This window comes from Equus przewalskii, chromosome 2 (assembly GCF_037783145.1).
Source record: "Equus przewalskii isolate Varuska chromosome 2, EquPr2, whole genome shotgun sequence".
Classification (NCBI taxonomy): domain Eukaryota; kingdom Metazoa; phylum Chordata; class Mammalia; order Perissodactyla; family Equidae; genus Equus; species Equus przewalskii.
In genome coordinates, this window is record NC_091832.1 from 31,233,597 (window position 1) to 31,259,224 (window position 25,628).

The following is a 25,628-nucleotide window of genomic DNA, read 5'->3' on the forward strand; positions in this document are numbered from 1 at the left end:
TGCCACCCCCATCTCCCTTCCTGGCCCTGAGGCTCTGCTCCTTCCCCAAACCTGCTCTGCCACAATTCCTTCCAGGTTTCTTCATCTGTAAAATGGGGATAATGATAGTGCCTGTCTCAGAGGGGTGTTATGAGGATCAGAACAGATGCCCAAGGCTCGGAGCCCGGCACATTCAGAATCTGTAGTAGGTTCTGTAAATATTAATGAGCCTCATCACCACCATCACTTTATAGTGTCCCTGAAGTCCGGTAAACTAGGCTGAGTGGAAGAATTCTCCATATTTACGGTTGAGGAAACTGGGGTTGAGAGGTGGAGCCTGTCCAGGGTCACTGAGCCAGGCAGTGGAGAGTGGAACCTGCATCGGGCCTCATGAGTTTCTGACTTCAGATCTCATTAACTTCTGCCTCTATTTGCTGGGAAGATGAGCAAATCGCATAATCAATATTTATTACCCACCTTCTGCATGCCCCGCCAGGCCTGACATGCTGAGGGGCATTTAGAGAGAGAGAACACAGAACACCTGGGTCCTCAAGGGAGCTTAGAACCTGGTAAACAAGGCATGAAAACAGAGCAGAGGCTGGCTAACTTGCCCAAGGTCACACAGAGAGATTCACTGATTTGAGAACTGGCAGTCCAATCTGGGACAGGCCAGCTCCTGAGCCCTTGAGGGCTCCTTAGTGTGTTGAGGCAGAACACAATAAGGGTCCAAAGAGGGCAAGAGGCACTCTGACTGGGAGAGGGGAGGCAGGCAGGGAAGGCCTCCTGGAGAAGGTGAAGTTTAAGCTGGGCCTTGAAGGACCCGTGAAATATGTATACTGGAGTGAAGGGTCTGTGTGCTGGAGATAAGGCTAGAGATGGAACCAAAGCTGCCGTTTTTTGAGGTTCTTTATGAACCAGGCTCTGGCTGAGAGCTTTACATGCATTATCTCATGAGATTTCTCCATAATCCTATAAGGCAGGGGTTATTAGGGATGAGAAAACTCAGGCTCAGAGTTTACAAAACTTGCCTGGGGTCACACAGCTAGTAAAGTGACAGGACCCGGGTTTGAACCCAGGGCCATCTACTACAAAGTCTGGGCTCTTAATCACCATGCATTATCGCTATGTCATCCTCACAATCTGAGGATGAGGACCAGGTATTAAGCTGGGGACTTGACTCTGGAGGGCCTTGAATGCCAGGCTCAGACTTGCATAAAAATCACACAACACCAGGCAGGAATCAGTGGACCTGGAATTTAGCAGCAGCTTCTAGCAGCTCTGCCGCTCACTAGCCAAGGTCACTTCTCTGAGCCTCAGCATCTCCAAACCGGAGAGAGGAGGACTGTAAATGGATCATCAGCAATGAAGGTTTTGAATGAGGGAGGGAGGGAGGCTTCTGTGACAAAAGGATTACTCAGGAGAAACCTGGAAATGTTCAAATACTTACTGAGTGTTGAGCTGTGGACATACAACAGTGAAGAAGACAGACGTCTGCACTCTGGGCATGCACACGCGTGCACACACACACCCCATGCATGCAAGGGGCAGGGCACAGCCTGGGAGAGTAAAAGAGGAACCTTTTATTGGAACAAACAAGGGCTCCGGAGCTGGCCTGTCCCAGATTGGACTGCCACTTCTCAAATCAGTGACTCTTTCTGTGTGACCTTGGGAAAGGGAGCTAGCCTCTCAGACTCTCCATCTTTACCAGGAAGGTAATCATTCTTCTTCCCAGGATTGGATTAAATTAAATAAAACAACACATGTATTCATCTAGCAGGGTGCTTGGCATACTGCAGGTGCTCAGTTGACGTTAGTATCCCCCTATGAAGAGGTATAAACGTTAGACTCCGTCCCTTGCCCCTCTATCAACCCCTACCAAGAAAGAGAACAGGTTCCTGGCTTTCATTTTTAGTGGGGATGGGGGCGGGGGGTGGATATAAATGCATATATGCCCGCTAAGCAACAATGCGGCCGGGGCAATGTGTTGCTGGGTCTGGGCTCAGGTCAGGACTCCGTGCCCAAATCTTTCCCCCAACCACCAGGGAGTTGGGGGCCATTCCTCAGCGCGCTGCTCCGGCGGCCTCCGCACTGCGCGAGAGCAGTCTGCTTCGCGGGCTGCTAGCGCCGGCGGCGGGAGGCCGGCGGGCGACAGCAGGTGTGGCGGCCCCTTTAAGCAGCGAAGCTCGTGTTGTAATCGCTGCCTTGGGGACCGGTCCTTTCCGGGGGGTGGAGCCTGTGCGTGTTGCAGCGGCCAACCGGAGCGCGGCATTTTCCGCGGGAGATCCGAATTTCGCGGCACGCAGTTTGGCGCTAAAAAAAAAAAAGAAGAAAAAAAATAGGCAGAGAAAGACTCGGGAACTAGAGAGGGAGGCGAGAGGGAGTCCGTGCAATCGGTCCCCGTCCCCGTCCGAGTACATCGCGTCTCCACCGAGCCGGTGGCCACCCCAGAGACCCTTCCCCGGAGCGGGCCCGACCCCAGGTGCCGAGGCCTTCCGGGGGCGCGGGGCCGTCCCGGGTCGCGGCCGCCCTCGGGGCGGGGCAGCCCCTGGCCGTGCCGCCGCCGCAGCCACCGGGCGATCTCCAAGCGGCGATCTCCAAGCGCTGCTCGGCTCGGCCGCGGGCCAGGAGGGAGGGTCCGGCCTTGCCCCGCAGACGTCCATTGGCGGCTTCCCCCGGCCTCCGCGCCATGCCGCGGGCCGTGTGAGCCGGCGTGGGCTCGGGAGCCTGCAGGTGTCCGCGGGCGCGCCAGGCCCGGTTGGGGAGGGGGCGCTGCGCTCGTCATGCTGCGAGGGCCCCGGGCCCTGGCTCCCGCGGCTGGGCCGCCCCCGAAGGGGCTGCCCGCGATGAGCCCCACCGAGCTGTGGTCGCCCGGCCTCAGCAGCCCTCAGCTCTGCCCGGCCACCACCACCTACTACACCACGCTGTACCCGCAGACTGTGCCTCCCCCTGCGGCGCCGCCGGGCACCTGCCTCGACGCCACCCCACACGGACCGGAGAGCCAAGTTGTACGATGCGTGCCGGCTGGCCGGCTGCCGGTAATGCTGGGGACCCCCATCGCTTCCCCCTATGCTTTTCCGGGTGTGGGAAAGGAGGGAGGGGCGCCTGGGACCCTGGTTGAGTGAAGCAGGTAGAGTTTGGGGAGGGACAAGGGGAGTTTTCAGCTTCCCGAACGACCCATTGCCCCCAATATCTGAGTACTTCATTTTGCAGACTTGGGATGAAATAATCTCATCCACTGGAGTGAAGTGGAATGAGCACTGGATTGGGAGCATGGAGACCCACCCCACTACCCCCAGTGCACTGTGTGACTTTGGGGAAGTCCACAGAGCCAACTTTGCCATCAGTCATTCATTCCTTCATTCATTGTTTGGCCCAGAAACCAGTACTGGGCACCTGCTATTGTGCAGGCAGAGAGCTTGGCCTGGGGATTCCGTGGGGACTTTAAAATGGAGGTGAGGTCTCTCAGGTCCAGTCTGGCTTGGACAGACTCCAAACTCTCCATCCAGCCAACTCCTTCCCAATTATGTGCCCTAGGTTCTCCCCCAGGCCCAGTCTTCCCTCCCAGACAGCCAGTAGCAGGTGCAAGTGGAGGGCAGCCCCCTGGGGTTCCTGCTGAGATTGATTGTTCCCTGCTTAAGCCCCCAGGCCCATTGCCAGGGAGGGCCCTAAGTGTGGTGGCACCAGGCACAGGGTGTGTTTTGTGGGAGTGGAATTGCTGGAGCCCATGAGAATCGAAACAACCAGAGGGTGGGGGTGGGGTGGGAAAAGCTGTGAGGGAGTGGGGGTGGTGGCTGGGGAGCCTGATTTCTGGTCCTGACTGCCACTAATTCACTGTGTGTCCTTGGACGAGTCTTGGCTCCAGTCTGGGCTTCAGTTTCCTTTTCTTGAAACTGTGTGTGTGCATGGAGTGGCTGTACAGCTAATTCAGGTCACTCCCAGCTCCAGGTTCTGGGTCTTGGAAGCAGTCTCCAGGGCGGGGAGATGGGAGGGTTGTAGATTTGCTTAGTTGTGAGTGATGAATAAGTTCAGGTACAGGGATAAACCACCCCCACTGCCCTAGAGGCATCTGGTCAGGCCTGTGGCAGTCAGCAGCCACAGGCCCCCAGCCAGCTCTGGATGCAGGCAGAGCCCCCATTCCTGCCACTGGAATCATGCTTTGCCCATGCTTAAGGCTTTAACCTTCCCAGAGTCCCTTCCTGCCGTTATTTTCAGCTAAGAGGAGTGCTAGTCCCATTTTACAGGTCAAGTAGCCAAGGATAACCAGGACTGAGTACGTGTCTTGTGTTCAGCAGTTTACAGCTTAAAACAGTTTTATACTCTGTGAAGTAGATGGCATTAGCAGCTCCATGTTGCAGGGGAAACAGGCTCAGAGAGGGCCTGTGACCTGTCTAAGGTCATACAGGGAGGTGTATGACCCACAGGGCATTGATCATTAGTCTCTTCTCTGCAGCCATGACTTTCCCCAGTGCTGCCTGACTTAGGAGCTGGGTGGCCCCGGGGAAGGGGCTCAGAGGCAGGCCCAGTCTCCTCTGGCCAGCTGCTTTCAGGCGCTCGGGCGGAGTTTCAGTAACAGCTGTGGTTTTGAACTGCTTCCCTCCCCGGGGAGCCTGAGTGCATCTGTCTGTACCTCCCTCCCAGAGGGGCTCAGTGATCACAGCAAGAATGGCTCTCTTTTACTGAACGCCTCTCGTGTGCCAGGCACTGCTTGGCACTCTTCTCATTCGTTATCTCGGTCAAGAAGCCTGGGATGAGGCATCTTACAGATGAGGAAACTGAGCAGAGACGTGAAGTCACTTGTCCAAGTCACAAGCCAAGAAGTAGGAGAGTGTCCTTGCCTCAGACCACCCTAAAGGCCGAGCAGGCCCAGAGCCCCCTCTCGTGTCCGTCTCCAGATGCCCCGTGCCCCCAGCCCTGTGGGCAGGCCTTGGACCCTGCTTACTCATTTTACCAGGGTGTGACCTGGAGCAGCTCCAGACCCAACCCTGGGTGTGGCCCCTTGCTTTGCGGCCAGGCTGCAAAGTGCAGGGCGAGCAGGATTTGTTGGGGAGCTGTTTAAAGGGAACTCAGGCACTGCCCGGGGATGGCAACCAAGTTCAACAGCAGAATGAAGGCCAGAGCCCAGGTTCCCTCGCTCCCTGTCTAGCGCTCTTCCCGCCACCCTCTGGCGCAGGCTTGGGATGCTCTTTTTGCGTCCCTACTCCCGCCAGGCACACTGCATCATTCTCTTTCATCCCTGGAGGAACCTGTGAAGAGGGTGGGGTTCTGCACGATTCTCCTTTTCTTTTCTATTTCCTTTTCATTTGTCTCTATTTTCCAAATTTCGTCTGAGAACCATGAAAGAAAGTGAACATTTTAATGAACAACCCTGCAAGGCGGGTCAGATGAGGACATACAGCTCAGAGAGGTGAGGCAGTGACTCCCAGGCTCCCTGTGGCAGAGTTGGGGTCTGACAGCGAGGCTCTCTGACTGCCACCTGCTCCTGCCCCACTGTCTAACTTAGGACTGGGGCTCAGGAGAGACCTGGCTCCACCCCCGTGTGACCTTGGGCACATCACTTCCCCTCCCCCGAGCCCTGCTTCCCTCACCTAGGTGACTGCAAGGAGTTGTGTCTGGTGGTCTCTGGCCCTCCCACTCCCGGGGCTGCCTGTGGAAGGAGCTTTGTTCTTCTTCCTCTGGGTTGGCAGGTGGGCTCGAATCCTAAGCAGGCCTTTTAGGAAACAGCCAAAGGGGCTGCCTGGGAGGGTCCAGGTTAGAGCCACGCTGGCCCTGGCTCTTGGCACATCCCGTCTCTTTTCAGCCCCACTCTGAACTCTCCCCTGCTGGGGCCCCTGGAGCTTTGGTGACAGCAGCTGCCCTGCGTGAGCAGGGCGCTTTGCTGTCTCACTGAATCCTCAGCAGAGGTGTCGAGCAGATTATCCCCATTTCACAGATGGGGCTCAAGAGGTCAGCCGACTTCCCAGCTCACCCAGCCTAGATGGGAACCCAGGCAGGTCTGACTCCAAGGCCTGTGCTCCGCCTCTCCTCGTTCCTCATCCCCCTAGGCTTGTCCTCTGCCGCCTCTGTCCTGCAGGCTTAGACCCATCCATGGGCTGACTTTTCTCTGGGCAGTGCCCAAAGATGTCAGGGAGATGTCCTTGGGTGGGGGACACTTTGCTGCTTAGGGACCCTTGGCGTGCAGGATGAGGGTGAGGGAGAGTAAGAGAAGGGAGGGGACTGGTGGGACTGGAGTGTGTGTGTAAAGTGATGGGGGCAGGTGGACATAGCCAGGTCTTGGCTCAAATCCCAGCAAATTCTGGGGCAATGTGTGTGGGATGGAGCCAAGGCAGCCTGGTCTATGGCTTTGGAATCGGACAGACCTAGGTTCAAACTCTGGCTCTGTCCTTTGTCTGTGTGACCTTGGGCATGTGGCTTAACCTCTCTGAGTCTCCACTTCTCTTCTACCAAGAGATATTACCAATACTGCTGTTGCAGGACTGATGAGCACGTGATAGGCCCAGCACAGGTCCTCTGTTCAAGGCCCTCCCCTCCTTCTCCCCGCTTTGCAGGTAGTGAGGTTCTTCCTGGTGTGTTCTGTGAACTCAGCAGGGGCTGGCTCCTCGCAGGTGGGGGAGGCGGGTGGGGTTGGGGACAACTCTGGGCTGCCCCACCTCTGCCTCTGGTGGAACTCAGCCTGACTCCCCATCCTCTCCCTGCTCTTGGCCTTTCCTCTGAGGGATGGATGAAGGATGCTGGGACGGACAACCTCCATCAGGAGTGCTTAAGGCCTTGGAGCTCACCAAGCCTCAGTGACTTTGGCTGTCAAATGGGGATTAGTGGTCCTGGGAAGATTCAGTGAGGTAGTGAATGTTGGGGCTTGGCCCAGGGCATGTGGAAGGTCTCAGCAAATGACTGGGCCTTTCTCTAGAGACAAGATGGAGCCAGAGCAGGTCACTTTCCCTAGAATCTAGGATCTCTCCAGCTGGGAGGTTATAAAAGGAAGATTCCAGAGAGACTTCAAGAGGAATGAGCAGGGAGGTGTTCGGATCATGTCCTGCTCTGGGTAGGGGTGGAGGAGCGGAGCGTCATATCCAAGGCTCCTCAGATCAGTCCAGGAAGACTTCCTGGAGGAGGCAGGAGTGGGGGGAGGGGAGCTGATAGCAGGAAGAACTGTCACCACCTCCCACACCTGTCAGCCCAGCTGTGCTTAGCAGCGGTTAGAAGTCTCAGCCCTGCCGAGCATGACCTCACCACCAAAGGTTAAAATAGGCGTCTGTATCCCAAGCAGGGTTGGGGTGGTGGGGGAGGGGGAGAGGAAGGAAATGGCTCAGTGACCCCCAGAAGGGTGTGTCAACGAAGAGGCCGAGATTGGAAGGGACTCTGCATTTCCTGAACACCTACTGTGTGCTGAGCCAGAGGCTGAGCACTTCACGGAAGTTATCTCCTTGAATCCTTACAACAGCCCCTGAGGTAGGTATTTGCTGCCCCATTTTACAGAGGAGGAAACTGAGGCTTCTAGATGTGGAGCATTGCCCCAGGTCACACAGTGAGCCCGTGAAGGAGCTGGGAGAGTCAAGCCCTGGGCTCTGACCTGTGCCCCAGTGCCCCAGCCCTGCCCCTGCCCAGCCCTAACCAGGAGAGGCCCCTTCCGGGCCAGCACGGCCTCTGGGCCTAATTGGGGCCGGGTGGCAGTGGGGTGGAGAGGAACAGATGGGTCTGTGGTTTGATTTCCCCAGCAGGTGTTTCCCAAGCTTGGCGGGAACAGGGAGGGGGGAGCAGGGGGACCTCAGCTGCCAGTCCTTAAGACACAGGGGAAGGATTCATTGTCTACCCCTCTCGGCAAAGAAAGAATGGCAAATGGGGTCTATTCAGGAGGCCCTGGGGCCCTTGAGCTGAGCCCAAACGGGGGGTGGGGGGGGGATGTTTGCACTGCTTCCAGATCTCGGCACCTCCCTGGGGTGTGGCACGGAGCCAGGAAGTCCCCTGGGCCTGGGCGGATGCCCAGCCCCACCCAGATAAGGGCCAGCTGTAGAGCAGTGATGGGCACACAGTCTGGCTGGCCCAGCTGCTTCTGTCGGGGGGGGCCTCTCCCCAGCCTGATGTGGTTTAGGCCCCACCCACTCCTTCCTCCCTACATCATCCTCTGGGTGTGTGGGGGGTGCGGAGGCAGATGTAGAAGTGACCTTGGGGCCTGCAATTAAGGAGCCCTGAGCGACTAACCTTGATCGGGTCTCAAGTGCCCGGGCTTCAGAGGACGGGAGTGTTGTGTGCCCCTCGGAGAACAGGACTTCCTTCCCCTGAAAGCTTTCTTTCAGGCCATTGATATTTCCTTACCAGGTACAGTGATAGTTCACCAGGACTGGTGGTAAACTGAGGCAGGAGATGGCTGCTGGTAGCCTCAGTGCTTTGGCCCCAGGACAGGGAAAGGCTGAGGGGGAACCATCCTCAAACTCTGCCTCTCTCTCTCCAAGGCCAAAAGGAAGCTGGACCTGGAGGGAATCGGCAGGCCTGCGGTCCCTGAATTCCGGACTCCCAAGGGGAAGAGCGTTAGAGTGGATGGCCTCCCCAGCCCCAAAAGTAAGCGGCCTGATGGGGCATCTGAAGGCGGGCTCAGGAGACGGGGAGGGAGTGGGGGCAGAGGGTACAGCCCTGCCCAGGCCACCAGGAATAATAGTTGGAGCACACTTCCTGGTTTACAAAACAGTTTCCTGTGCGTGCTCTCCCTGGGTCCCGCCAGGTGGGCAGGATCGTCCCCCTCTCTGCTGGGGCCCTTGAGACGCAGAGCTGGAGTGACTTGTCCGAGGTCACATTGCCAGAAGTGGAGTCAGGACTAGAACCCAGTGCCACACTGCTTCTCCCACACCACACACCACTCCCGTGATCTAAACCGGTGACGTGTTATTGAGGAGCTTACTATTTTCAAAAAGTTTTTCTGTTTAGTTCAATCCGAGCTTTGCTAAGAGAGAATCCAGCTCAGAGAGGAGGAGGGGCTAACTAAGGTCTTTCCCACATGCAGACAGAGAGCTAAGTCAGAGGTGCAGAGAGAAGTGAAGTTGGGATTCATCCCACCCACACTACCTCAGGCTCTGCCCTGACCTGACCGGTCACTCCTCTTCTGTGACCCTTAGTTGTCTCATCTGTAAAACGAGATACAGCTAGGTCAGGAAAAACAAGAAAGTTTCCTACGCAGTTGATTGATAGAGGCTGCCCAGAGCTTTTTATTGAAGGATCCTAAGTGTGCTGATGAATTAGTAATGTCTGCCACGAGTGCAGAGCTTGGCAAAATTTTCTGTTTGCCAAATGCTTGCCATCTATATGTTAAGAGATTCTAAAGTCCCTCTCCCAAGGAATCTGAGACTCGCTAAAACTCAGTTTCCAGAACTAGTTTGGCCACTAACTTGCTATGTGACTTGCAAGTCACTTGATTGCACAAGTCCTCCTGTGGTTTAAGACGCTGCAGCTGAGAAGTGGTCTTGTGACATTGACCTCATTAAGAAGGTTCACCTTTTTCATGAACCTTCCCCATTTGTTGTCCCAGGACTGATTCCTCTCAGATCATCACTGGGCTACGCATGGAAAGAAAAAGCAAGCCTATAAAAATGCTCTCAACCAAGCTCATCCTTCCCTCCCTTCTCTCATTCCAGATTCCTGACATAACTGGCAGGATAGGGCAATGGTTAAGAAGGAAGACTCTGGAGCCAGACTGCCTGAATTTAAATCCCAGCTTTGCCACTTTCTAGCTGAGTGAGCTGAGCAAGTTACTTAAGCTGTCTGTGCCTCAGTATTCTCATCTATAAAATGGGGATGGTTGTGCATCAGCTTTACACGGTGTTGTAAGGATTACATGTGTTGTATATGCAACAAATACTGCTTAGAACAGTGACCTACACATTTACTGTTGTTGTTGGTGGTGGTGGTATGGTTGCCCCAAGCTGTGGTGGGAAGGTGCTCTGAACCAGGAGTTAAGATGCTTGCTTTCTAGTCCTGACACTGCCCCTGACTGTGAGGCCTTAAACAAGTCACTTTTCCTCTCTAGGTATCAGGTTCCCTGTTTGGACAATGGTGGTGAATGACCCCTGCCTCATAGTGCTCTGTAAACTGGAAAGTGGGTGCTCATATGAAGGGTGGTACTTCATGGGTCCAGGTCAAGGGAGGGGGTTCCCCAGGCTGGCCCTCTCTGAGCAGTTACTGGGCCCCTTTTCTCCTCAGCCCCCAAATCCCCCGGCGAGAAGACTCGGTATGACACGTCGCTGGGGCTTCTCACCAAGAAGTTCATTTATCTCCTGAGTGAGTCCGAGGATGGTGTCCTGGACCTGAACTGGGCTGCTGAGGTGCTGGACGTGCAGAAGCGGCGCATCTATGACATCACCAACGTGCTGGAGGGCATCCAGCTCATCCGCAAGAAGGCCAAGAACAACATCCAGTGGGTGTGAGTGCCTGGGCTGGGGCCGATGGCACCGGTGGGTGCACATGCTGTGGGCACAGCTGGGGGCAGTATCCAGCGGCTGTGAATGTCAAGGGCAGGGCTGAGAGCAACAGCCAGTGGGCACACATGCTGGGATCCGAGCAAGAGCAACATCCAATAGGCTTATAGTCTGGGGGCGGAGCCAATGTATTTAAGAGGGGTGGAAAAGCAGGTGCACTGCGGAAGTAATAGAACATGGCAGGGGGAAGGTGGAGAGGGATTTCTGGGTTGTGTAAAGGCTTCAGAGCATACCAGGTCCGCTTGAGTCAGGGATCCCAAGATTCGCCCTCTTCTAGCTTAGGAAAGTCCCCTGCGAGCTGAGCTGTAGTAACCCAGACTCCTTCCAGCTCCGAGACGTAACTGCTCAAGACTCCTTCCGTCACTTCTACAATGTCTGAAAGAGCGACCTGCAGCCCCTGGCATGAACCCTGAGAGAACCCAGGCAGAGGAGTCAGGACTGAGGTCACTCCAGCTCCCTGCCACTTAGGGGAGCCTGGAACAGAGGGTGGACACAGTTGAAAGCCCCCCAAAAGTGGAGTCAGGCCTGACTTGTTTCTCTTCTGTAGCCCAACCCCTAAACCTCAAGTTCCAGTCCCTGGCAGCTTCCTGGGAGCCTGGCAAGACCACTGATTTGCACAACCCAGGGGGCACCATCGTAGACGATGTGGACAGGCTCTTCCTGGAGTGTGGCCTGCACCATCCGTGCAGTTTTGCACAGCAACCCTGGGGTTGGGGTCCCCGGATGTGGTCTGAGACTGACCCTGGCGGGCTGCTCTGTTCTCAGAGGCAGGGGAATGTTTGAAGATCCCACCCGGCCTGGGAAGCAGCAGCAGCTGGGGCAGGAGCTGAAGGAGCTGATGAGCATGGAGCAGGCCTTGGACCAGCTCATCCAGAGCTGCTCTCTGAACTTCAAGCACCTGACCGAGGACAAGGCCAACAAGAGATATCCTCTTTGGTTGGGGGGAGGAGTCAGGGAGCAGGGGCCTTCGGCATGCTCCTCTCCATGCAGACATGATGCAAGACCTCCATGCGGGGACTAAGTCACCCTTTCGCTCTGGCTTCTGTTTCTTCCTTCTTCAGGGGCTTTTCCTCTTGAGTCTATTGAAGTTACTTTCTCATTATAAAACTAAGACAAGTACATTTCTTTAGATATGGAAAATGGAGAAAAGAAAGAAATAGCTGCCACCTTAACCCAGCCATTGTTCCTTAACTATAGACAGGGTCTGTGTTATTTAAATACAGCACGTGCCCCGCTATACATAAGATTTTATATCTTGCCTTTCTCCACTTAGCATGTCACCATAGACAGTTTTTATGTTGTAACACATCCTTCCTAACTATTTGACTGATCCACATGAAATTGCTGATATTGGACCATCTTTCACAAAAATAGCAATTTCATATGGCTTAAACTCGTCTTTTACATGGTTTGAGAATGTCCTACTCAGACTATACTCTGGCTTATTGATAAGGCCTAGAATGAACATTTAGATTGATTCTAGATTTGTACTTTTGTAAAGCAACAGTGTGATGAATATCTTTGTATATAGAACATTTTCCTAAATTTCTCACTTACTTCCCTAGGTCAGATCCCCAGGATCGAAACGATAAGGTCAAAGAGCGTGGCCTTTGCTAAGGCTTTTCATACATTTTCCCCAAATGGCTTCGCCATCTAATCGGTTTTTGGATCTGCCCTTGTATTTCTGGAAGGATGCTAGGCATTGTGAGATATATGAAGAAATGAGACATGTCTCCTGCCTTCTCAGAGCTACTGATCTAGTTAGTTTCAGAGATGAAGCTTTTATGTAAAAAGCTGATATAATGCGGCATTTTTTTTTAATGATTTATTCCCCCATTTGCTTTCCAAAGGGATCCAAGGTAGCTTATGACTTTAAAAGAACAGGTTATAGTTTTTGGTTATTTCTATCTGTGTAAGGAGTAAGAAGGAGATACTCAGAGGCCTAGGAGAGGTGGGCAAGATGCCTGGCTGGCAGGCTGTGGGTTCAAATTTTGACCAGACAGTCACTTCTCTTGACTCTCCTGCCCCTACACTGGCCTATGTGACTTACCAGGACATCCGTGCTGTCGGCAACTTTAAGGAGCAGACAGTGATCGCTGTCAAGGCTCCTCCGCAGACAAGACTGGAGGTGCCCGACAGAAGTGAGGTGAGAGGGGGAAGCTTTGGGTGGAGAGCAGTGTTATGGGGGTCCTGGGCAGCTTTGCCGACCCTGTCCCTGGCACTGCCCAGCCCCAAGCTTCCCGGGACTGTTCTGGTGCTCATGGCAAGATTGATGGTCTCCGAGCTGGGGCAGAAATGGCGGAGGCTGGAAAGTACAACAGGCATCGGGTTCCGGCTCGAGAAAATCTCTGTTCCTGGTTTCTTTCTGTGTCCCTCCAACCCCCGCATTCCTGCACCCATGCACGTGTGCCCACACACAGCGGTGTTAGTACTTACAATAATCCTTTCTTGTGAACCGTACTCCTAGGCTGAAGACCAAAATTCTTAACACTCCCCATGAGGCCCTCTGTGCTCTGACCTCACCAGCCTCCTCTTGCGTGCTGCCCCTGTTCTGTCTTTGCTTCAGCCACACTGATCTGCCTGCGGTTTCCCCACCACACTAAGCTTGTCGCCAGTACAAGACCTGCACACGTGCTGTTCCCTCCAGCGGAAATGTTCTTCCTTTTCTCTGCCTGGTTTCCTCCTATGCATCCTACAGGTCTCAACTCAAACATCGCTTCCTCAAGGAAGCCTTCCCTGATCACCCCTAGACTTCATAACCTCCTGTGCTTTCCCACTGCACTTAACCTCCATTTGCGGGCGTATATTGGTGATTACGGGATTATGTTCTGCCTTGTCTATTAGTGTGTAAGCTCCACAAAAGCACGTTCCACTCACGTGGTACCCCCAGCCCAGAACTGGACTCATAATAAGGGCTTAAGAATTAATTTGTTTAATGAAAGAACATTAAGATAAATGAGGCCCCACCCTGCCTTGGAGGAGCTCAAGACCTAGTGGGAAAAAGACCCCAGCAAGCAGTGATGCTGTCATTTATAGACCGAAGATGTATTTTTAGGGTCAGAGAAAGGACAGTTGGAGGAAGAGTCCACAAGTGGTGACACTTAAACTGGGTCTTCAAGAATGAATAGGACTTTTGCCAGGTGAAGTAGGGGTGGGTGGAGGGTACCGCATGAGCACAGGCATGGAGACCGGAATGCGGGCTGAATGGCGCGTGTGTAGCCAGTCGTGGCTGGAGCTGCGGGTCTGGGGTAGGGAAGAGGCAGGGCTGCGAAGGCCAAGGATCAGGACTCTCAGTTACGAGTAACAGAAAGCTGAGTCCAGCTGGCTTAAGTGAGAGGGGCGGCAGGGGGAAGATTTGGCGATTGCAGACGAGGCCAGATGCAGGGCCTCCAACTGTGAGTTCAAGTCCGCCTCACGCTCTCCATCTCTCACTCTGCCATCCTCTTTGCTGACTCCATTCCCAGGGGGGCTCTCTCCTTGCGGTGGCAAAGATAGCTTTTATGATACCGGCTCAGCAACCCCAGCGGGAGGGAGCTTCCATTTCCCACACCTCCTGAGCCTGATGCTGGTTGGACTGACCTGAGCCATGTGCCACCCTGAAGGTAGTCACCTCGTTCTGACTTTCCCCGCCTGCATCCCAGGCTCACCCACTGGAATTGGGGAAGGGTGCTGCCCCCCCACCCCCCACAACTGCAGGCCTGAGAGTGGGGGGAGGAGTGACTTCCCAGAGGAAAATCAAGGTGCTGTCCCCAAAAGAAGGGACCTGGGGCCAGACAGGCAACAAAGCAGATGTCCACAGGCCAGAGGGGGCCAGCCCAGAGCCCAGCTCCGGAGTTGAGCCTGCTCTTGTGGACAGTAAGAGCCACATGTTCATATACATTCACCCATAAGTAAGTATCCAGCTGCCCAGAGCCATGACCTGGCTTCTCTTCCTCTTCCAGGAGAACCTGCAGATATATCTGAAGAGCACGCAGGGGCCCATCGAAGTCTACCTGTGCCCCGAGGAAGTGCAGGATCCAGACAGTCCTGCCAAGGAACCCCTCCCCTCCACCTCCACCCGCAGCCCCAGCCCTGACTCCATTCAGCCCAGCAGCAGCACCGACCCCGGGACCCTGAAACCCACGGCATCCCCAGGTAGGGCCCTCTGTCCAGAGGGATAGGAGGTGGGGAGAGCAACCAGCCTCAGAGTTTCTTCTTCCACGGCAACGTTTGTGGGGTACCCACCTTCTACCCAGCAGCAGAGGATGCCGTCCTCCCCCACATGTGTGCATCACCCTTTACACTCTATAAGGCACATGCCATTCCTCCTCGTCTCACTGGCAGGCTGCTGCTGCCCTGGGGCAGAGCGGGGGCCTGGGTTTGAGCCCCAGCTCTTCCACTTACCAGCTGTGTGACCTTGGACAAGCTACTTAACCTCTCCTTGCCTCAATTTCCCCATCTGTAAGTTGAGCATAGTAACGAATAGTATCTACTTCACGGCTTGTTGTGAGAACGAAATGAGTCAATATAGGGAAGCGCTTAGAGGGTGCCTGGCAACAACTGTCAGCTGTTATTACCCTCATCACTGCCACTGCCACTAGTCCTGCTAGCTCCATGACAACTACCCCATAAGCCCACAGGAAATAGAAACTATAGGTTTTTTGAGGAAAGCTCAATACTTTTTTGGGAGATAATAGCTAAGGTTTTTTGAACCACAACTGTACCAGCTGCACCCGCTTCACATTACTCCTGACAGCAGCTCTGGAGTAGGGTCTGTTATTCCCAGTTTAGAGATAAATGAACTGAGCCAGAGATGTGGTGTAACTTGCCCAAGGTCTCCCAGCTGGGCGAGCACAGAGCTGTCTTGAACCTCGGTACACACACTCCTAGCCCAGTGCTCTCTCCTTGAGGCACAGAGCGAATCAAGGAAGGGGCCCTGGCTGGAGAGGCTCACTCCTGGCTGCGGGGTGGACAGTACAGCTAAAAGCTGGCTGTGCCCGGCAGGAAGTAGTGTGAGGCCATTGCCAGGGAGCAAAGAGGTGGGAGAGGTCCCTGAGGGCTTCCTAGGGAGGGCGGGAGTCCGGAAGGAGAAGAAATGGGAGCCTGGGAAGGCCTCTCCCCGAGAATGGTTTTTGCCCTTTACTGGGATACACATCAGGTCAGGCTCGCAGGATCCTTTGAGGCCTTGTAGGCCCGTGTCCCACGTTTTGTTTTCTTAGCAGTAGAATTCCCTTAAGTAGAAACCTCATGTGTAAGCAGGCACAGAGCTAGAACTGGTCTGATGGAGGAGCCTTGGTGGGGGAGTCCACAGAACACAGGTTGGATTCCATTTCTTTAACTCATAGATTGACGAAGTATTGCCTGCAGGCCACATCTGGCCTGTTTGTATGTGATCCTTGAGCTAAGAATGGTTTTCATGTTTTTAAAGGGTTGTGGGGGAAGAAAAAAAGGGAAGTGACTGTGTGGCAGAGACCATACGTGTCCTGCAAAGCCTAAAAAACTATCCAGCCCTTTACAGGAGTTTGCTGGACCCTAATCTAACTCAACCTTTCATTTTACTCGTGAATAAACTGAGGCCCAGAGAAGGCCAATGACTTCCCCAAGATCACACAGCAAGTTGGTGGTAGAGCTTGGGCAAGAGCCCAGACTCCCTTTTCTAGTGATGTCTCCTGTGTCCTGGCCCTGTCCAGAGACCGAGGCTTCTCCCTGCACCAGCCATCTGTCGCTCTGGGCACCTCCCAATGCCTATCTCCCTGTCCAGACCTGTGCCTCACCCCATTCTCCCTCCTCCTGCGCTCTGCCTTCTCACCCCACTGTCAACATGTGTACAGCTCTCCAAAGTTAGAACCACTTTCACTTCCATCGTCCTCCAAGACCTTGGGCGGAGGTGGGGGACCCTGCAGCGTGAGCGAGGGCCAGGTTTTACCTTGGTTGTACAGATTAAGAGTGTGAGGCCCGAGAGGAGTAGAGCCATACAGGGCAGTTGCTGATGGGGCCACACAGCCGGCTCTGTGCCAGGGGTCATGCCATGGCTGCCCCTTTCCACCCTGGCTACGTGGCGTCTCAGTGCTGTCCCTGCTGAAGGGAGCAGGAGGAAGTTTTCTGGACAGGGTACACACCCCCACACACCCCCTCCGCGTTCTGGCCTGAAGCGGGGTCTTCGTGAGGTGTGAGTGCAGGGGTCACGCCCAACGAGGAGGCTACTGCAATCTTGGGACCCAGCTCTGTCCCTAGTGCTGACATCAGCGGGGGATCGCTAACCCTTTGGGGCCTCAGTTTCCCTCATCTGTAATGGAAGGGAACAAGGGTCGTCTCTGACCTCCCTCCAGGCCCCGACCTTCTGAGTGAACCTAGACGTGGCCGACGGTGCAGGAGCTAGAACTGGAGACTTGGTTTTGAGTCTGCACCTCACCTCCTATGACTTGGTGACTATAGGCGAGTCGCTTTAACCCCTCCCAGCCTCTGTCCCCACGTCTCTAAAACTGAGGCAGCGGGTCCTACAGCCAGTGAGCGGTGGGGCTGGGGTCGGAGCCCACCTCCTCCGTGCTCCCAAGCCAGGCCTCTTACTATAACACCTGCACACCTCTGCAGCGCACTAAAGGAACATTAGATTTTTTTTCATTCAAATACATTTAATTGACTCCTTTCAGCCTCAGTTTCCTCATCTGTAAATAGGGTTAACAACATTGCCACGTGAGTGTCCTTAAGAGCAGAGCCAGGCCCCCGTAAGCCCTGGGTAATGGGAGCCATTCTCATTATTGACAAGGGCGTGCAGACACAAGGTGGGGTTTCTGCAGATCAGCTGCTCTTTCCCTGCGCTTACCATTTAATCCTCTTAGCAACACTGTGGGGCGGTGTAATCATTGTCCCCATTTTAGAGGTGAGGACCCCAAGGCTCACACACATTAAGTCACTTGCCCACAGTTACGTGGCTAGTAAGGGGTTGACCAGGTAGTCTGGCCTACCAGCACAGTTGCATTTTCAAACAAGGCTTGGTTGGGGGTTAGGGAATGACTCAGATGGTGAGACTGCGGGCATCGGGATATATGGCAGGGGATTTCTGGTGCCCTGTTCCGCATCCCTGTGTAGGAAACCACCGTCTTACCTCAAGGGGGAAACAAGCTTGGTGTACTGAAGCGTAGCTGATGACCAGCGTGGCTGGAGAGGGTGCATGTGAGCTGTGGGAGGAACGTGGGAGAAGGAGTGGGAAGGCAGGCAGGGCCAGGCCACACAGGCCTTCCCAGCCCTGGTGGGAACTTGGATTTTGTTCTAGGCCATTTTTCAATCCAAGCACAGACTGCAAGGGGCAAGAGGCACCTCCTGCAGGGGCCTAGTGAGAGGAGAGGACTCGGACCAGGATCACCGCAGTGGAACTAAAGAGAAAGGGGCAGCTTGGAGAATTCGTTTGGTTGTAGAGATGACTGAACTTGCTGCTGGAGTGGATGCAGGGGACATGTCAGGGTTACAGTGATTCTTGGGCCTTTTGGTCAAGGCAACTGAGTGAGTGGTGTTTCCTTAATTGTGATGGGGCAAGACGAGGGGAGGCCCAGGTTCAGGGGAAGACCAGGAGCTTGGTTTTGACCCGCTGAGTTCTGAGTTCTGATGCACCTTAGACATCCGAGTAGAGATGTTACAGAAGCAGTCCTGCAGGGCCCCAGAGCTCTGGGAGGAGGTCCATGCCAGAGGCCTCCACTTGGGAGCAGTAGGTCGAAAGAGGGATTTAAAGCCACAGGGCAGGAGGAGAGCCGCTGGAGGAGAGAAGAAGCTGAGGGTGGAGCCCTGGGGTCATCAGGGTTTAGTTGGGAAGAGAAGGAGAATCCAGCAAAGGAGACCAAGGAGAAGTAGCCGAAGAGGTAAGAAGAAAACCAGGGGAAGCTGGTGCATCCAAAACCAAGGGAGGAAGATGTTTCAAGAAGGATGGGAACAACTGAATCAGATTCTGCTGGAAGGTCAAATAAGAGAAGGCAGAGAACTGACCATTGGATTTAGCCACATGGAGGTCCCTGGCTCAGTGGCGTGGTGGGGACAGACCCCAGGTTGGAGTGGGTAGGAGAAGTGAACAGCGGTGGGGAAGGAGGGAGTATGACAGGCGGTTCTTGAGAAGTTCCACCATGAAACGGAGCAGTGAAACGGGCTGGTGACTGGAGAGAGTCACGAGGTCAGGGAGGGTGCTCTCTAAAGACAGGAGTTATGAGAGTGTGTCTGTGTTGGTGGGAATGATGTAGAGTGAGAGAAATTGACGGTGCAGGAGGAAGAAAAATTATTTCAAGGGCAAGGGCCTTGGTGAAAGGGAGTTGGGTTGAGTGTAGAAGCTGGGGGTGGGTTTTGAGAGCAGGAGACCCCACCCACTGTGAGAGGAGAGGGGAGAGAGGATGGGAGAATGAGGGCGGTGGCTAGAGCTGGTGCCGGGAAAGGGAGGGTGACCCTGTGCCATTAGGAGTGGGGCAGGGTAGGAGAAAGGAGAAGGGTGCACCGTCATCAGAGAACCAGAAGGCTGTTCTTGCGCTCTGAGGTCTGACCAGGGCTTTTGGGCACCAGGGCAAGCATAACCCTTGTCTATTTGTCTCCAGCGCCAGCGCTGACTCCCCAGCAGGTCCCACCGCCGCCACCACCATCCCTTGTCCCCCTGGAGGCCACTGACAGCATGCTGGAGCTGCCACACCCTCTTCTGCAGCAGACTGAGGACCAGTTCCTGTCCCCGACCCTACCGGGCAGCTCCCCTCTGATCAGCTTCTCCCCGCCCTTGGACCAGGATGACTACTTGTGGGGCCTGGACGGTGGTGAGGGCATCAGTGACCTCTTCGACTCCTACGACCTCTCGGAACTGCTGCTTAATTGAGTGGCCCTGCCTGTCCCCTGCAGCCCTGCTCCTGTCTCTACCTCCTCCCAGACAGACTGACAGGTCCTCTGCCTGTGCAGGGACGTTGGACACAAGGTGCTGCCGTCAGGATCTGGGGGTCTCCTCCTCTCCTTTTCCGCCTCCCTGCTGGCCGAAGTGTCTCGCGGGGGCGGTGTGGAGGCCGCAGGTGAGGAGTGTATCAGGCGTCGGGTCCTGACCTTCCTAGTGGAAGCTGGGCCTGGGAAGGCCTAGCCAGTCTTCTGACCTCTGACCTCTCATGTGAAGGGCCACAGGTGAGGTGGCTAGGTATAAGGAAAGGTCCTGCCACTGCTTTTTGAGGGGTAATTAGGACCCTCGATTTATCAAGAAGCACTTAATACCTTTGTATTTATTTCAGGTTGAGTTTTGTTTGTTTGTCTTCCCTGAGTTTTAGCAGGGAGATTGTTCTAGTTTCTAGTAAGACTTCTCCTCCGACAGGCCCAACGCTGTCCACGGGCCAAGGGCAGGCCTAGGCCTGGCCGGGCCAACTCCCTGATTTGTGCTGGTGGCTGGGGCTGCGTCTCGGAGGGGCCGGCCGTCGGCTGAAATGCTGATTGCTCTTCGGCCCCAAGGTTCTGTCGCGGCTGCAGCTGCAGGCCCTGTGGCCTCTCCTGCTCTCAGCTTGCCGACTCTAGCCCCACATTCCTGGTCTCCTCTGTCCCAGAGATGGTTCCAGGGCGCCCTGGGCTTCTGAGGAAACTGGAGCAGCCAGTTAAGGAGACCCTCTTCCTGTGGAACCCCTTACCTCTTGCCTTAGAATGTAAAACACCATCCTCCGGGGGGTCAGCAGAGAAGTGCCCCTGTGGAAACACGGACAGGAATGTGGAAGCAGCTGTAACAGCTGCCGCGGGCACCTGTCCTCGGCTCTGCCTCCCTCTGGGATGGGGCTGTTTGATGCTGAGGACCCGGGCAGCTCCACCCCAGAGAAGGGTGGGATGAAAACCAGAAACTGCCAGAAAGTTCCCGCCCTGGTAGCTGCCAGTATTGTCCTCCCGTTCCCTGGAAGGATCGTTTTTTTGCCATGTTTGTTGAAGGGGGGTGATTCTTTAAGGACCTCCTGTTCCCCCCAGCTCTCCCATAGACCCCCCCCCAGGGACAGAGGTGACCAGGGCTTGATGGCATGTTGGCTCCTTTTGTCACAGGAATGCTGAAGGGGTGACAGGGACGAGTCTTCCTTGCAGACCAGCTAATGGGGAGATGGGCTCGTGTTACCTCTTCAGGCTTGGGGTCCTGAGAAGGTCTGGCCTCACCCCATCCCCCAGAGGCTTGACCATCCCACACTGTCCCTGTAGCCCAGCTGGGCAAGGGGGACACAACTCTCCCCTTTGACCCAGCCTGGGATGGGGGGTGCTCTGGGCTGAACCAAGGCTGTGCCTTCTGGAGAGAGGCAGCCAGGGGTGGTGGTCTCAGAGGCCCCCGCCCACCCTCAGGGAGCTAGGTTTCCTCAGGGGCTCAGCTGGGCAGCACTTTTTGTTTAAGTTTGTAGCATTAAGTTGATTTAAAATATGAAATTGGCCTCGTAAGAGAGCTCCTGAGCTCACCAACTGGCATCTGAATTTTGAGAGGTGGGCTTCTTTGGGGGTGGGGTCTGATGTGAGCTAATGTCCAGCTTGGGACAGTGGTGCCTTGTCATTTGCTCCGTTTCCTGGGCTCCCAAGTTAGGGCCCTCTCTGGAATGGCCATCAGGTCACAGATGCCCCGCTCTATAGACAGGGCTAATTTTGTATGCTTTACAGAAATGCCGTTAATCTCCCCTCCCCAGATACTCACAGGGGTCTCATCAGAAGCCTGTTTTGAAGTTCAAGAGGCCAAGGGCCAAGGGACCACCTTGACCTTTGGGCGGGGGTGAGGGGAGCTGCATGGGCTCTGGTTTGGGGCATGTGGGACTGAAGATGGCCTTGCTGTTCTGAGGTCTCCGCTGGGCTGCCGTTTAGCCATGCACCATCTCTGAGGACAGAGATGTTTGACTTCCATGCCGTGGATTGTCTAGAACTTTCTCCTGGAATAGAGAAAAGAGAGGCCTGCAGGACCCACCGGGAATGAGTTTAATGATGAAATCTGGCCAGAATTCAAGCTCTTTGAATGCCCAGCCATAGGGCTGGACAGAGGGGCTGCCCCTTGGGCCCATGGCCTGTATCCTGAGCAGCTGCCCCTGCCCCCTCCTGTGCTGTCCTCTCCACACCCTGCCTGGCCCAGGGGCTGAACCGCCCAGGCCAAGCCTCAGGCTCAGGATGGGAAAGAAGCTCTTACGTCTTCCTTGCCAGTGACGCTTGGAACCTCCCATGTTCCAGTGCTTTAAGAATGCATTTGGAGTGGTATTTCCTTTAGGGGCCGGGGAAACTTTAAAACCAGGGCAGAAGGAAAGCCAGTTTTTTCTGAAGTACATTATTTCTGCCAGGAAATTTCCCAGCCCACCAGCAGCCCCCAAGTCACCTGTGTCCCCGGGGCATCAAAGGCCCCGGGGGCTCCAGGGAACCCGGTAGCATTAAATTGTTCAGTAGAGTTGGGGATTCAAAGAGATGGCTTGACACCAGGGACGTGCTCCTGTGTCCCTTCCCGCTAAAAGTGTTGGCTCCACCTTAGCGGCGTCCCCTCCCCACGGCAATGCTGTGGGCTGACTAGCGTGGCTGCAGGAAGAAGAGCGAGATGGTGCAGCTCGTAAAAGCGGCTCCAGGATGGTTTTGACTTTATTTTCTCTCCCCAGGTGTTCTCAGCTTCAGTTCCGCACAGTGTTTAGAGTTTTTAGTGAAAGAGTTTGGGTGTCCCCTCATCCGAGCGCTGTGTGGCTTAGTGCATTTGAAGGGAAAGCTTTTGGGGTTGTTTGCAAGCAGCTTTCTGGTTCTCATCATTGTGTCCTGAGGTCCCCAACTCATCCTGGGACCCTGTTCTCCCAAAGGATCCTCAGTGACCAGAAGCCCGGCCAGCCTCCTGGCTCCTGGGTAAGTGAAGAAGCCTTGTATGTGGCACACGTCTCAAGGGCGAGTGGGTCCTGTGCTAGGGCTCCACACGGGTCACTTACCGCTGGCCTGGTTTCGCCTGGGTCCTGCCTCGATGAGCACTGTGTAAACCTCCTCATGTTGTGATAATCGGGCATTAAATGGCAACTCTGGGCGCTGCGTCTCTGTTGTCCTTTCTGAAGGTTGTTGTCAAGTGTGCATCTGGTCCTCCCAGCTTAGGGGTAGGGACTATCCTGACCAACTGGCTGACTTTTCCCCAGAAACAGCCTCCCTTTCCCACGTTGGCTTAGTACCATGCCTGAAATCTCACCATTAAGACACTGAAAAGTCACCAGCGCTCAGATGTAAGATGTGAGCACCTGCCTGCTCTGCCTCTGTCACCTCCCACCTAGGGGGTTTCAACAGCTTCCTTACTCTTCTTGCTGCTCCCCACTCTTCTCCATCCCATCCTCTACATCAGTGGTTCTCACTGTGTGGTCCTCAGACCAGCATCACCTGGGAACTGGAGACAAATTCATATTCTCAGGCCCCACCCCAGACCTTCTGAACCAGAAACTCACGGGAGGGGACCCAGAATCTCTTAATGAGCCCTCCCGGTGATTTTAATGCAGCTGCAGTTTGAGAACCCATGACCGTACCCCAGAGAGATCCTTCTAAAATGCAGCTCTAATCGTGTTACTCCCCTACTTAGTGGGTGGCTCCTCTCTGCCCTCAGGATGAAGTCCCCCCCTTGGCTTGGCATGAAAAGCCATTTGCAGCCTTATACCTGGCTTCCCCTACCTTTCCAGCCTCACTGGCCACTCCTTCCCACCACCCATAGCCACACTGGCTTCTGTGTCAGTTCCTCAGAACAACATCCTTTCCCTCTTCTGGGTTTTTCTTTTTTCATGCTGTTCACTCCACCTGGTGTGCCCTCTCTCCATTTCAGCTGAGCAGCCTTCTGCTTATTCTTCTAGGCCCAGTTCAAGGAAATTTTCTGCAGTTTTCCTTGACACTAACTTGTAACCATTAATACTTTGTACATGGATATGGTTACTTATGGGTTATTGAATACCTGCTATGTGCTAGGCACTGGGGAGATAGAAGTGAATAAGAATAGTCCCCACCCTCAGGATGCTCACAAGACACAGACACAGAAATATAGTTATGAATGATGTGACAGTTGCAGTAATATACATTATAGGAGTTGCGGGGAGAGGGAATTGGTCATTGGGAAGGCTTCCTGGAGGAGGAGGTACCCAAACTATGTCTTACAGGATGAATAGGAGTAGCCTGGAGTTCAGGCATATGGGGGACGGGAGACCTCCCTTCCAAGCAGAGCAATCAATACCTTCTGTCCTGTCATCCAGCAGACAATGACAGGCACGCGGAGCACTGCCTGCTGCCCCAACGCTGCCAATTTGGAGCCCTTGCCCTAGGAAAGCCCACTGAGCCAAAGAGGTTGACAGCCCTGAGGGCAGTGGGATAAGGGGACTAGGCCTGGGGGTCCTGTTAGACGACAGGGGACTGACTAATGAGAAGTGTCTGTAACTTGATACCCCGAAGTCAGTTTCCGTGGAAGGCATGAAGACAATATCGCCCAGGTGAGCAAAGCAGGGTCTGAGGTTTGAGACGTTAGCAATGACAAGGCAACATTAAAAAGATGCCATTTATTAAGCCTTTCTGTGTGTCTGGCTGGGCCCAGCACTGTGCTAAGTCCTGCACACATCATAGTCTCATTTAACGCTCACTTTATGAGGTCAGTGTTGTTATCACCACTTTATAGATGAGGAAACATTCAGTTTAAATAAGTTCCCAGCTAACCCACGTACTTTGCGGGTGGGAAAGTAAGATGATGCAGCCACTTTGGCAGTTCCTTGGAAAGATAAGCGTTTGGACCCAGTAATTCCACTCCTAGGTGTCTACTCAAGAGAAATGAAAACATGTTCATGCAAAGACAAGATTTGCACATGAATGTTCGTAGCAGCATTATTCATAATAGCCCCAAACTGGAAACATCTAATATCCATCAACTGTAAACAGAGACAAAATATTAGATGCATACACTGGAATGCTATTCAGCCATAAAAAGGAAGGAAGTACTGACACAATATGGACTCTCAAACACAATAGGTTGAGTGAAAGAAGCTAATCACAAAAGATCACGTGTTGTTGATTCCATTTTTATGAACTGTCCAGAACAGGCGAAGCTATAGAGACAAAAAGTAAATTAGTGGTTGCCTGAGATTGGAGTTGAATTTTTGTTGAGTGGCCTGAACAAAATACTAGCAAACCAAATCCAGCAACGTATAAATAAAAAGGATTATACACTGGGAATTTATCCCAGGAGTGCAATGTTGGTTTAAAAACCTGAAAATCAATTCATGTAATACACCATTATCAGTAGAATAAAGAACCAAAACCACATGATCGTCTCAGTAGATGCAGAAAAAACATTTAACAAAATTCAACACCCCTTCGTGATTCAACAAAAAACAATGGAGTAGGAATAGAGGGGAACTTCTTCAACCAGTTAAAGAGCATCTGTGAAAAACCCACAGATAGCATCATACTTAATTGTGAAATACTGAATGCTTTCCCCCTAGATCAGAAACAAAACAAGGATGCTTACTCCCCCCATTTCTATTCAGCATTATTCTGAAGTTTCCAGCTGAGGCAATTAGGCAAGAAAATGAAATAAAAGATATCTGGATTGGATGGAAGAAAAACTAGTTCTATTTGCACATAACATGATCTTGTATATAGAAAATCCTAAGGAATCCATTAAAAAATATAAACCTAGTAAATGAGTTCAGTAAGGTGGTAAGATACAGGATAAACACACAAAATTAGTTGTATTTCTATACGCTAGCAATGAACAACTCAAAAAAATGAAATTAAGAACACAGCTTCATCTGCAATAGCTTCAAAAATTAAATATTTAGGAATAAATTTAACCAAAGAAGTGCAGAACTTATATTCTGAAAACTACAAAGCATTGTTGAAAGAAATTAATATCTAAATAAATGAAAGGATGGCAATATTTCGCAAATTGATTTATGGATTCAATGCAGTCTCCATCAAAATTCTAGCTGGCTTCTTTGCAGAAATCGACAAGTTGATCCTAAAATTCATATGGAAATATAAGTGACCAAGAATAGTCGAAAGAGTCTCAAAAAAGAAAAAGTTGGAGGACTCACACTTCCCAATTTCAAAACTTATTACAAAGCTACAGAAGTCAAGACACGCATAAGGATAGACATATAGATCAATGGAATAGAATTGAGTGTGCAGAAATAAGCCCCCACATTTACAGTCAATTGATTTTTTAAAAAAATAAATTGTCATTCTTATTTACTTATTTGGTGAGGAAGATTGGCCCTGAGCGAACATCTG

The 25,628-nt window shown here is 53.4% G+C and overlaps 1 protein-coding gene across 2 annotated transcripts; it reads left to right on the forward strand.

Annotated features, from left to right (window-relative positions):
- The first annotated feature begins 2,323 nt into the window (after window positions 1-2,323).
- E2F2 (E2F transcription factor 2) lies at window positions 2,324-22,408 on the forward strand. Of its 2 annotated transcripts, XM_070598172.1 has the most exons (8): window positions 2,626-3,014; window positions 8,427-8,532; window positions 9,992-10,060; window positions 10,165-10,384; window positions 11,205-11,363; window positions 12,471-12,585; window positions 14,381-14,573; window positions 18,989-22,408. In XM_070598172.1, exons 1-8 carry the CDS (start codon window positions 2,760-2,762, stop codon window positions 19,255-19,257), a joined length of 1,386 nt encoding a protein of 461 aa, XP_070454273.1. In that variant the 5' UTR covers window positions 2,626-2,759; the 3' UTR covers window positions 19,258-22,408. The 2 variants fall into 2 exon arrangements, with proteins under 2 accessions (XP_070454282.1, XP_070454273.1); XM_070598181.1 differs by lacking the exon at window positions 9,992-10,060 and having other exon boundaries at window positions 2,324-3,014.
- The last annotated feature ends 3,220 nt before the right edge of the window (window positions 22,409-25,628 follow it).

What these genes read in the sequence shown, in the direction of transcription:
- E2F2 (XM_070598172.1), top strand. Translation starts at nt 2,760, where the DNA reads ATGCTGCGAGGGCCCCGGGCCCTGGCTCCCGCGGCTGGGCCGCCCCCG. An exon ending in TGGCCTCCCCAGCCCCAAAA is followed by an intron (nt 8,533 to 9,991) that starts GTAAGCGGCCTG and finishes TTTCCTCTCTAG; the next exon opens with GTATCAGGTTCCCTGTTTGG. An exon ending in GAAACCCACGGCATCCCCAG is followed by an intron (nt 14,574 to 18,988) that starts GTAGGGCCCTCT and finishes ATTTGTCTCCAG; the next exon opens with CGCCAGCGCTGACTCCCCAG.